Source organism: Gekko japonicus, unplaced genomic scaffold (genome assembly GCF_001447785.1).
Source record: "Gekko japonicus isolate JY-2015 unplaced genomic scaffold, Gekko_japonicus_V1.1 scaffold1488, whole genome shotgun sequence".
Taxonomy (NCBI): Eukaryota; Metazoa; Chordata; class Lepidosauria; order Squamata; family Gekkonidae; genus Gekko; species Gekko japonicus.
The window spans coordinates 307,157-319,813 of record NW_015167094.1 but is presented as its reverse complement, the minus strand read 5'-3'; the positions used below and the strand labels follow the sequence as shown (position 1 = coordinate 319,813).

At 47.6% G+C, this 12,657-nt stretch overlaps 1 protein-coding gene across 1 annotated transcript; it reads right to left on the bottom strand.

The window, feature by feature from the left end:
• Nucleotides 1–3,299: 3,299 nt before the first annotated feature.
• On the bottom strand, nt 3,300–11,224 carry FAM46C (family with sequence similarity 46 member C). Its single transcript, XM_015412904.1, has 2 exons — nt 11,181–11,224; nt 3,300–4,516 (listed from the first exon to the last, which is right to left on the bottom strand). Exon 2 carries the CDS (start codon nt 4,490–4,492, stop codon nt 3,329–3,331), a length of 1,164 nt encoding a protein of 387 aa, XP_015268390.1. The 5' UTR covers nt 4,493–4,516; nt 11,181–11,224; the 3' UTR covers nt 3,300–3,328.
• Between the last annotated feature and the right edge of the window lie 1,433 nt (nt 11,225–12,657).

Below are 12,657 nucleotides of genomic sequence, written 5' to 3'. Positions count from 1 at the left end.
GCTAAATGCTCTGGAGCACAAGGCCTTGTGTACATTCTCTGACCACAGAGGTATGGCCTTCCTTCGAACATCACAGGGTGATTACTTTGCTGGCAGCTTTCCTGCTGGAGCACGGATTGAAAGCTACTTTTGAGAACCAAACAAAGAAATTATTGTACAAATGCAACACCCAGACTAGAAAGAAAGTGGGCAACCAGGGGTCATTTCCTGCGGGAGCGCACAGGAGCAGAGCTCCGGCAGTAAAGAGCCCAGGGGGCGGGCACATGCAACAAGCCCCACCCCCTGCTCCCAGCAGCCCTCAGTCAGAGCAAGAAGCAGCCAGGTAAGCTGCAGAGCCCCCTCCGCCCACCCCCCGGTCCAAAACAGTCCAGTGGCACCTTTAAGACCAGGTTTTATTCAGGTACAAGCTCTCCCCCCTCTGCCAGGACAGATCTGCCCCTCCCCCCCCCCATAGCTAGCAATCCAAAACAGTCCAGTGGAGCCTGAGCGGTGGGTGTTGCCCTCTGACACACTTCCGGTGATGTCAGGGGGTGTGGCATATGCAAATAAGTTATGCTAATGAGCTCCTGCACCTCTTTTTCTATGAAATGAACCCTGTGGGCAACTATCAATCGGCCAAGGTGCATAGAACACGGAAGAGGCTTGGAAATGATGGGGCCGAGTTGTTTTGTGTTTTGCTTACGGTGGGAACCACACACACACACACACACTTAAGTTGACAGCCTTTATTTGACTTTAGGAAAACCAAAATAAGATACACTCTGGTAGCTCTCCAAAGAGAGACTGAACTCCTCAGCTGGCAACTAATATTAAATTCACTGTTTAACAAAAAAAAAAGTCACAGATTTGCCAGGAAAAAAAGTGCACAACATGTTTTACAATACAAAGAAATGCTGCTCAGAAGTCTATAATCCACTCCGACCTTTTAGATTCGATTCCAAACAAAAAAGCCCTTCCTTATTCAGTTCCCAGGTTTATGTCCTCCCCACCCTTGAAATTACTAATGCAACACACAACCCAGCCACAGTCTGTGTGTTTTGCAACCTCTGTCTTAAGGTGAAGAATCTCTCTTGCTCTCTGGATTGTTTTCTTTTATAAGAAACAGCATTACATTTCCCATTTTCAGAATCATTCAGGCACGGACCAAAAAACCCCACAGTTATCTAGTCTCTCCAAGCACATCTGCTGGAACCGGCTGGCAGTCCGCGTCCAGCCTTCACTCCCTTGCTTATCCATGTGACTCAGCTCGCGCTTTATCCACGGCAAGGCGAGTCGGCTGCTTCGGAACACCCAAAGCTGCCTGCATTTGTACAGATAAAAGCTCTAGAGAACAGAAGAAGCCCTGTGAGGAAAAAGCACAAATTCCTGTGGTCTGAACAACTGAGTAAGCAAAAGGTCTCAGAGAGTTCTGTACGACTCCCAACATCATCCTAAAAAATGACTCGCAAATAATATTCTGCCAAGTTCAGACTCTTAACAGTTTAGCTCACTTCCTTTTCTGGGACACGGTTAAGTAAAGATGCTTCTGTACACAAAGGCCGCTCTGACTTAACCAATGATTGTCAGCAAGAGTAATAGTCTCGGCGGAGAACGTTGATCCTCAAGCCCCACCCAAACACACACATTTTTATTAGATAGTGTAGCGGAGAAGGTAAAGGCTTCTGCCGGAAGCCACTGTTTGGACTCTAAACTACACAAACATAAAACCTGGTTTCTTTTAACAGAAGAGTATTTGTCCACATATAAAACCTGACGTATTCTGTATCAGTAGTACTGCTGACTGGGACATAACCAAAAAAGACAAGACGAGACAGCACCCAAAATTGATGTCACCACACACAATTTTTCCTCTGAACATAGTTCTTGAGGGAAACTGTAGAATCACAAGAGCAATCCTGTTTCTCCCTTGAGTCACCCCAAAACACAAGTTATAAAGACCCCCTTCTATACTTTGGACTTGAGAAACTCCAACAATATTCAGCTGATCTTTAAAATTATTAGTTTAACTGAACCTCTCAACTTCCCAAGAAGACTCCTCTGGAACACCAGTTAGAGAACCAGTTCTACACACAGTTTCAGTTCTTAGATATCTCCAAGGTTGATCTCAATGTTTCACTGGTTGCTGCTACTGTTCTCATTCTCAATACTATTTCAGATATGTGCAGCGAAGACAAAGTGAGAGCGAAGCAGTAGATGAGCAAGGCATTTGTCTAGAGAATGCCTATCTAGTTCCATCACACCAATACTGGTTGAACATCTTCAAGACAAGCTTCAGCAACTGACTAGGAGGAAGACCCCAAAATTCCATACATCTACAGAACTTGCTTTATTAGTGTTTTAAGGAAGAAATGTGCATTCATCCCCTTTAAAATACTAATAGCAGAGCAGAGAACCCAGGTTTCAATTAGGGGAGCTAAGAGGAAGCTGAAGAGTTAACTTCCCATCCTTTCCACGCACAGCTCCAATGCAAATGGAGGCTACACAAGCCTAAAGGCTGCATTTATAGACTGGCAGAGATGCATAATCTTTGTCTGGTCTCTTTTTTCAGCTAAGACAGATCTTTAAAATCTTTCAACAGAATTCCTGGAAGGGATTTGCTATAATGTTCAACATTGCAGTGACCTGCTAGAAAAAGCCTTATCCAAATATATATATTTGATATATACATTATATATATATAAAAAGAGAAAGTTAGAGGTTTTTGTAGTCACACTTAGGAGTACCTTAACTTTTAAAGGGGGTTGATTTAACAAGTTGGAGCTTCTAAACTGTGCAACTTTGGGTGCCTTTCTTTCCCAACAAAAAACGCTGTAGAATTGGCAGCATTCTTTAAGCATAGATTCTTCTCTACTCTTTTGTCATTTGTTGCCACAACTTGAAAATTAAGACTTTCTCAGGGAGAAAAAAACCAATAATGCCCTCTACTTTAATCCTGCACACGGTCTAGTGCTGAAATCCCAGCGATTTTAGTGGGATTGGAGATTAGACACGCATGGGATGGTAATTCCATGGTCGCACCAACCGCCAACTTATACACCATGACATAAGGCTGCTGGGGAACTTCAGGAGTCAGGGAAACAACCAAGCAACTTTTCTTGTCCAGACACCATATTTCAACATCCAGTTTTAAGAATTCAAAAACAAAATAAAGCATAGAGGAATTCTAGGACACAATATTTCTCCAGTTAGAAACCATATAATCCCTTTCCTTCTAGCAAGGAAAAAGGAGGCTAAATCGTGGTCTATCCAAGAACTCTTCAAATTGCAGCCCTAGAGGTATTATTCTGTGTAGGGGAAAGATCTAGAAGGCATTACGGGAAAGTCCGAGTCAGTTACAAGGCAACCAAGTGGGATAAGACTGGCCACAGGTATCTGGGATATAGTAGCTGCTGAAGTTTGCATCGCTGACATAGGGAGCAGGTTGGTAGTAGCAAGTGACATTAGTAGCGCTAGGGATGATGTTTTGCTCTACCAGAACTCTGATCGCCATTAGGGAGATCAGGTTCAGCGTCTGCCTTCGTTCGTGTCCCATGAGGCACACCGTACTCTCGTTCACCACCCTGCGCAAGGTCATGAGGTAGTCGTATTTGCTTCGGTCTTCTTCAGCAAAGTGGTTCTGGAGGTATTGCTCCAGTTTCCGTTGCTGCTCCAGAATATCCGGGAAGTCTATGAAGAATCTGGAACACATGTAGCGCTCCAGACTTTTGATCTCCTCTCTGTCCATGGGTTTGAAATTCCTCACGAGGAGATTGCTGTACTTCAGAAGGCCGCCGCCTCTGATCTCCTCGGGGTTCTTAGTGGTGATCAGTCTGTTCCGAAGATGGTCAAAAGCCACCTCAAAGTCACCGTACACGCTCTCTCCAATCACAGTCGGATGGAAATGCTCAGACATCGGATTTTCTGAGCAACTGTAGTACAAGAGTAGCGAATCTAGTATGATTTGGAAGGAATCCACACTGAACTCAAACTGCCGCCTTATACGGTCCACAAACTTAAGTTCCACGTTCCGACCGTGATTATTGGAGAGAGAGATTAAGCTCCACCGGTCAGCTTCAGTGTAGACCTTCACCAGCTTCTGGATGTAGGCTTCCTTCAGTGTCATGGGGCTAATTTTTAGTTTGCTCACCCCCTCAGGCAAGAAGTTCAAAAGGGACTGCAGAACCACATCTCGAACTAGCTGGAACTCTGCCTCCCTTGCGAGGGTCACTCGAAAGACAAGGTCCAGATCCTTACAGCCCAGCCCGTTATCCTTGACCAAGACTTGACCGGCTGCAGAACCATTCAGACGGACGTCGTGCACCTGAATGTTGGCTTCTTCTAACCTGCTGCGGACCGTTTGGACAATGTCCTTCAAGGTTACCTTCAGAGTCGGGAAATTACCTCGTCCGTGGATTGGTACCACCTCCGACAGGATCGCATGCAGGCGACTGACTTGATCCCAGCTTAGCACGCTGCAGGAGGCGCTGTCGGTTTTACGCTTGTTATCAGCCATGGTAGAGTTGGATGTTCAAAATAACTATGAGAGAGAGAGAGAGAGGGAAAAAACATTTGAATCAGACTGCATGGAGGCACCCAGAGGTAATACGGCAATAATTATTCGAAGGAAAGAGATTTTGCATGGAGTGGGGAAACCCTAGCGGACATCCCAGTTGTGCCAAAAGCCTGGGAAACTCTCTTTTGCCCTGGACTCTGCAGACTGGCAGTCCTGGGCTTCCCAACCTCCCGGTGGGGCCTGGAGATCTCCCTACATTTCAACTGATCTCCAAACAGAGATCAGCTCACCTGGGGAAATTGGCTGTCTAAGAGGGCATACTCAATGGAATTACACCCTGCTGAGGTTCCCCCTCTCCCCAAACCCCGCCTGCCACAGGCTCCTCCCCTCCAGATCTCCAGAAATTTTCCAACACAAGAGTTGGCAACCCTAGGCCATCCCCAGTAATACAGTTCCCATTTCCAGCAGCTGAAGGAGAGACCTCGCCCCCCTGCCCGCTCAGTCTCTTCTACCTGACTCAGTTCTTCCATCATCTTTCCTGAAACCAGCAGTTAAGTAACTTTCTCACATTTTGCACAGTGGAAACTGATGTGAACAATTCATTCATCTCCTCAGCAGTCTCCCTATCTGCTTTTAGCAATCCTTTCACCTCTTTGGACCCCGCCTCCTGGCCAGCTTTCCATTCCCGATGCATTTAAAGAAATTCTTAGAGAGTTTTTAATTTTTAGCACTGTGTCCCCACAACTTATACATAAAGAAATTCTTAGTTTTTAATTTTTAGCACTGCGTCCCCACAACTTATACATACACGTGCCAGTTTGGTATAGTGGTTAAGTGCACGGACTCTAATCTGGGAGAACCGGGTTTGATTCCCCACTCCTCCACTTGCAGCTGCTGGATGACCGTGGGCAAGCCGTAGCTCTAATAAGAGCTGTTCTTGAAAAAAGAGCAGTTTCTCTCAGAGCTCTCTCAGCTGCTGTGGGGAGGGGAAGGGAAAGGAGTTTGTAAGCCGCTCTGAGACTCCCTTGGGTAGCGAAGGGCGGGGTATAAATCCAATCTCTTCTTCTTCTTCTTTCTAAGAACCGCCTTATTCAGCAAGACTTGCACATTTAAAACAAGGCCTTTTTGCCTTTTATGACTTCACTGTGGCAAGGAGTTATCCGGCAAACCAAATGTGTATTGGTGGTGGTAAGGAGAGGCACAGGGGCCGAGTCACAGACCCTGAAGCCTTCTAAAACTGTGTCTTGGAAGAACTTCCCAAGAGGGAGGGGGCTAGGGACCCACTGGCCCTCCTGTAGTTCAAACACTGAGAACTCCTTCGATACCTAGGGTTGCCAGGTACCCCCTGGCCACCAGCAGGGGATTGGGGGGGTAGGGTGGCCAGATCTAGACTGGGAACCTCCTGGAGATTTGGGGGTGGAGCCTGGGGAGGACAGGGACCTCCGTGGGGTACAGTGCCACAGAGCCCACCCTCCAAAGCATCCGTTTTCTCCAAGGGAACTGATCTCTGCAGTCTGAAGAACAGCTGTAATTCCGGGAGATCCCCAGGTCCCACCTGGAGGTTGGCATCCCTATGACAATACCCCTTCTCCCCTCACTGAGGCAGAAAGCAAAATGACTGGGGAGTCCTTCCCAGTGCAGAAGAAATTTGAACCAAGCCCTGCGTCCAGACCCAGTGGAGGGAATCGCCCAGTCAGGCCTTCCTTCAGAGAGAGCACTCACCTGTATAAGGGCTGTTATTCTCTTTCAAAGGAAGAGAGTGTACCTCTCTCCCACCCAGCTATTGCTTCTGAAGTATCTCTAAAATAGCCCAGAATCTGCTGTGACTGGTTGAAATGGGCTGAGACTCAACAAGAAACTAAATTCTTAATCAGAACTATCTCCTACCTTCTGAAATCTGCGTTAACAAGTATCTTTTACAGGTCTAAAAATTCATGTTTCCCTTTCTCATGACTAGTACGAAGACGGGACAGGAGAAAATCAGTACAGAATGCTTTTGGTACGAGACCTTTTTTTTCATAAGTTATTAAAATATACAGATGCATCCTGTTATTGGTGTGTTCCACAAAACTACAAAGAAATGGACTAATAAAAAAAACCTTTTGAGGAATCTATTCATACCATTTGTTCCAACACAAATAATTTTGCCTACGTCTGCTGAAATGAAGCCGTATCACATTCCCCTGCATTTAATTGTGCTCAGTTGATATCCCAGTAACACAGAGACTTTAGAGTTTATGAACAACACTTATGTTTGGAGTCAGCATCCATTCTAGGCCAGTTTCTTCTGTCCCTCACAAATTTAAACACTACGAGAAACAGTTCAAGAGCTTTTGTAGTAGATGGTGTGGGGGGGAGTTGCTTCTATCATGCCATTTCCTAGGAAGTCTTCCCCCTTCTCACACTTTTGTTCATCATCCAAGAAAGAGTTCCATGGAATTCCCAAAGCTAGTAAGACCAACAAGGTCCAAAAGGAATTGTGAGACAGCTTGCATCCCCCCCCCTTCTAGGTCAACACAGCTGCACACACCTGTGTTTTTAAATCACCACCAGACAAGCAAGAAGACCTCTAAAAAAAAAATCACCATAGAGCACGTGGGATTTGCACAAGCTTTTGTCAAGTAGCTTTTACCACCCACTCTGCCCTCCCCCAAAGCAATTCCCTGACAGCCCAACCCTAACCGTGTTTACTCACGGCACATTCTACTGGACTTCTAAAGCTGTGTCAGTCTTTGACAACAAAACACTTGTCTTCCAGGCGCCATAAAGGCTATTTACTTTGGCATAAGCTTTCGTGGGCAAGAACCCATTTCGTACACACAACGTGAAACCTCAGTCTGTGGACACACTCTTCAGCCACAAGCGAAGAGACAGGATATAAATTTTTAACAAACTCACATGAATGGTCAAAAATGGTGAAACGTCCACACAGCAGTGACTTTTCTAGAGACCACTGTGGAGTTATGTAATGGGAACAGGCACACTACCTTCTGTTGAAGACTTCCAGCTGGTCCATATCTCCATACAGATCCAGCTACTCCTGAGAGCACCAAGAAGACAGAGCATCACTTGCCCCAGACTGAGAGTTCCTACCTATACCTTGTGGCTAATAACCACTGATGGACCTCTGCTCCAGATGTTTATCCAATTCCCTCTTGAAGCCGTCCATGCCTGTAGCCGCTGCCACCTCCTGTGTTAATCACTCTTTGGGTGAGGAAGTACTTCCCTTTTATCTGTTCTAACCCGACTACTCAGCAATTTCACTGAGTGCCCATGAGTTCTCGTATTGTGAGAAAGGGAGAAAAGTCCTCCTTTCTCGACCTGCTCTATCTCATGCATAATCTGGTAAAGGCAGCTTACCATATAAATGAAACTGTGATTATTTTTAAAAACATTTTACAAAATAATAAAATTTTGTGTAGTGGAGTGACAGGATCCACCCCAGCGGTTCCAGTTCCTTGGACAGGAACTTGCCCTTGAAGAACTTCTGTCAATCATTTCTAAGATTACTAGACCTACCAAATTAAGTGAAGGGACAGGAATGATGAGGCCAGAGGGTGGTATTCAGAGACAGAGCAGTCCCCAAGGAATGTGAAGAGCCAGCCCCTTGGCCTCCCCTACAGCTCCTAACTAAAAGTACTCTAGTGTGTGTATCTTCTGGGTAAGGACCATTCTCCTTCACAGCCCTTGAGTGCCTGGACAGTCCCCATATCTGCCAGCAACAACAGCCCAGGGAAACAAACCCAGATGTCAACCCTGCAGCACTGGTTGAAGAAGAAGAGAAGATTTGATTTCTACCCCGCCTTTCACTACCCAAAGGAGTCTCAGAGCTACTTACAAACTCCTTTCCCTTCCCCTCCCCACAACAGACACCCTGTGAGGTAGGTGGGGCTGAGAGAGCTCTTTCTAGAACTGTCCTTGAGAGAACAACTCTGACGGAACTATGGCTTGCCCAAGGTCATCCAGCAGGTGCAAGTGGAGGAAGTGGGGACTCAAACCCGGTTCTCCCAGATTAAGAGTCTGTGCACTTAACTACACCACCAAACTGGCTCTCATTTACTCCACAGCACTATTATGGGACACAACAACAGCAGCCGTGCCAACAGCAGCTTGCTCACTTGTTTATCCTCCACTGTGACGTACACAGCCATCCATCAACAATGCCCTTTTGCTGGCTGCAAAAAAAAGCCGGTCTCCAGGCAGTTTCTTTTTTTTAAATCAACATTAAAATGGCAACAGTCAGAAACCCATGGAAGAACATTTCATTCTTCCAGGACACTACTGCTAACCTGAAAGTCAACCATCATTTAACAAAGGGAATTCACAAGACAGGCTCTTGCATGAAATGGTTGAATTTGACTTATTTAAGTAATGTATTTAAACACCGATTCGCCATCTTTCTACACTGCGGAACACAAGGCAGTTTACCATGTAAGTGAAACAATGATTATTTTTTTAAAGGTAAAGGTTCCCTTGCTCGAAAGCCAGTCGAATCCGACTCTAGGGTTGCGGTGCTCATCTCCGTTTCAAAGCCGAAGAGCCAGCGCTGTCCGAAGACGTTTCCGTGGTCATGTGGCCGGCATGACTAAACACCAAGGCGCACGGAACGCTGTTACTTGGTTTTTTATTTTTATTTTTTAAAGGGTCTAAAAGACCACAATTTAAAGTCTCAGGCCTGCCAACAAATAAAAACTAAATTAGTTAAATGTAGTACTAAATAAAATATCAATGGAATCATATTGACCAGGGCTGGAACAGAAATCTTCCCTTTCCTAGTTTTGTTAAAGTTTCAAATAGATAGCCGTGTTGGTCTCAAGCAGCAGAACAAAATTTGAGTCCAGCGGCATCTTTAAGACCAGCAAAGTTTAATCCTGGGTATAAGCTTTTGAGTGCATGCACATAAAAGCATGCATCCATAATTAAACTCTTTTTGTTCTTAAAGGTGCCACTGGACTCTAACTCTCTTCTAAGTGAAGGGTCCCCAGCAGGCCGATAGCCAGGATTTTTAAAGTCGGGGGGCATTTAAATTTCTTAGGGGGCACTGGCAAATCAAATCAAATGTAATTTAATTAAGTTTCTGGGGGAAATAGAGAGTTGCTGTCTGGTTCCGCACGGCCACCGTAGCCAGCCCTTCATGCCAGACAGCTGCACAGGAGTACCCGGCTCCTTCCCCACACCTGCCACCGCTTGGGGGCCCTAGGCTGGATGCAAAGTTGGGGGGGGCCTTGCCAGTAAGTGGGGGGGGGGCTAGTCCCGAGATGCTCCACTGTAGCTATGGGCCTGGTCCCCAGGCTTATACTCTCGATTTTTATGTAGAAACATCATGGGTTTTTTGAATGCCATACAATGCTCGCAACTCCCCCACCCATCTGTGCGCATATTATCTGGGGTGTCACGTCACACACCCAATTGGCCCTTGCACACACTATTTTCCGCCACCACAAATGCATCGGCCTTTAAGGGGTCCCAAGACTCCTTTCCCTTTACTCTCAGGGGAGTGTTTCGGACGGCAGCCCTAGGGACCAAACAAAGTTTGAGTCCAGACTGCAATGTTCCCTCTAAGCTGTGGAGTCTTGTGAGCAAAAATTTTACTTTGTGAGCTATCGGCCTCAAAGTTGTGAGCCAGCGATTTGGCTCCTGCATAAGTTAGTTTGCTCTGGAGCCCCGTCCTTCCTGAGCTAAGAGAAAAATGTGTGAGCCGGAGGCTAAAAAACTGTGAGCTGGCTCACACTAACTCAGCTTAGAGGGAACACTGGTCCCGAGGCCCCTTTAAGACCCACCAAGTTCGATTCAAGGTGCAAGCTTTCCTGTGCAAAGCACTCTCCGTCAGACACAAATGAAATGTTCCGTGAATAAAGCTTCCTTGCTCTTGGCTGGGTCTCCAAAGGTGCCGCTGGGACTGGGACTTCGTTCTGTTGCTCCCGACCGACACGGCTGCCCGCCGGAGTCAACCCTACAGACGACTCGGGAAGAAGAGATCATCCGATCTTCGCGGACCACGAAGGTGGCACAGAAGGAAAAGAGAACAGCGATGGATTTTGCTACGGTCTACCCCACTTGCGGGGCGCTGAATGGCTCCCCCGCAGAACCCGAGAGATGCCCGCTGCAGAATAAAAGTGGCCAAAGGAGGTAAGTAGAGTGTTCCCTCTAAGCTGAGTTAGTGTGAGCTAGCTCACCGTTTTTTAGCCTCCGGCTCAGAGAATTCTGTCTCAGCTCAGGAGGGATGGCTCCAGAGCAAACTGATTGATGCAGCAGCCAAATGGCTCGCTCACAACTTTAATGCCAGTAGCTCACAAAGGAGAATTTTTGCTCACAAGACTGCACAGCTTAGAGGGAGCATTGGTAGAGCCTGGACCACTTCAAAACGGGGGGGGGGGGGGAGTAGAGAACCGCGTTTTGTTGAGTGTCCCTCTACATTAATGCGCAGCAGACCCAAAGGGGGCTTAAGACCTCTCCAGGTTTTCCACTTGCAGCGAGGGGTTTCTCTTCTTTTCCCTTACATGGAGAGCAAGGGGGGGGGGTTCCCACACGTCACTACCGACCCCCCCCCCCTTTGCATTCAAAAGCTTCTCCTATCACCGGTTCCCAAACGGGCAGCTGCGGATCACAGCCCCTCCCCAGACAGGCGCGCCCCTGCTTGGCGAGGGCATCCACCCATCCACCCACCCACCCCGGCGCGCCCACTCACCCGCAGCCGTCTGAGCCTCTCTCGTCCCCAAGCCCCGCAGCGGCAGCCAGCCAGCATTCCCTCGTGCCGCCCGGCGGCTGCATTTATAAGCGCCGCCGTCAAAGGGGACCACGCCTCGACCTCTGCGAGGTAGCCAACCCGAGGGCAGGGGAGGGAAACCCAAAAAAGGGAACGCGGGCCAGCCATTGGCCGGCTTTATCTCGGCGGAGCGAGGCGCTTGGAACGGCGGATAACGCTCTGGAGATCCGTGGGCAGGGCGCGAGGGGAAGGCGCGATCAAGGCGCTCTCTGCACTGAACCACCCATCGGTACGTATGGATGTGTTTTAATGGGACGAGCACATGTCCTTCCATCCCGCCTTTCCTCCATGCAGGTCTTTTTTTGGTAGAAAAAGTACAGCAGGGAACTCATTAGCATAATAGGCCACACCCAGCAGCAGAAACTCATTAGCATATTAGGCCACACCCCTGATTGCACCACTCATTAGCATATTAGGCCGCACCCCCATGTTACCAGAAGTATGGTCATCCTGCCACACCCACCTTTAGCTTCTTATTCTGTTTACCTTGTTTGTTGTCAAAACCCAGGGCTTTTTGTGGAGCAGGAACTCCTTTGCATGTTAGGCCACACACCCCTAACGTAACCAGTTCTGATGAGTTTCTACTGCTGGGTGTGGCCTGTTATGCTAATGAGTTCCTGCTGGGCATGGCCAACTCGGGAGCCAGCCGGAACTCGGTTCCTGTGCGTTCCTGCCCAAAAATAGCCCTGCCTCCATGCATGACGCTCCCTTCTCGATTTAAATTTCACAGCAAGCCTGCGAGGTAGGCCAGGTCGGTTCTTTAATTATACCGTTCTGGCAGCCAATTTTGCTCTGCACAGTGTCCCACTAAGACTAAAAAACAGAAGAAAAATAATTTAATGCATGTGTCTACCTAATGTAAAATTTAGTGATTTTTAAAAATCTTAATCAACTGGGAAAAGAACTTGGCAACTGCCAATGTAATATTAAAATCCACCCCTGCTATAAAAGAAACCTCAAATTATCCAGTTTGCACCTAGCAGGTTTGCCAGTCTCCAGGTGGGAAGCCAAAAATGAGAGATCGCGGGAGGAAGTGGAAATCCAAAAACAAGTGACAAAAATAACGAAGAGTCAATAAAGATATGCTGCAAAATCATTTACGTAGTGATTCTGTAGAAAATACTCGTCTGCAGGGGTCATTTCAGAGGTCATTTCGGGGGGAACGCGGGGGAACACAGTTCCCCCTGGTGAGGTGCAGGGGGCGGGGCACATGACGAAGCCCCGCCCCCTGCTTCCGGCCACCCCGCTTCCAGCCCTCATTCAGCCAGGAGGAGGCAGGAGAAGAGGGAGGGTAAGTTGCTTCCTCCCCGCCTCTCCCCACCCCTGCCTGCCTGGGGCCAGGGAGGGCCTTGGCAGGGCTTCCTCGCACTCCCGCTGGCCTTGCACGTCCACCACCGGG

What these genes read in the sequence shown, in the direction of transcription:
- FAM46C (XM_015412904.1), bottom strand. Translation starts at nt 4,492, where the DNA reads ATGGCTGATAACAAGCGTAAAACCGACAGCGCCTCCTGCAGCGTGCTA.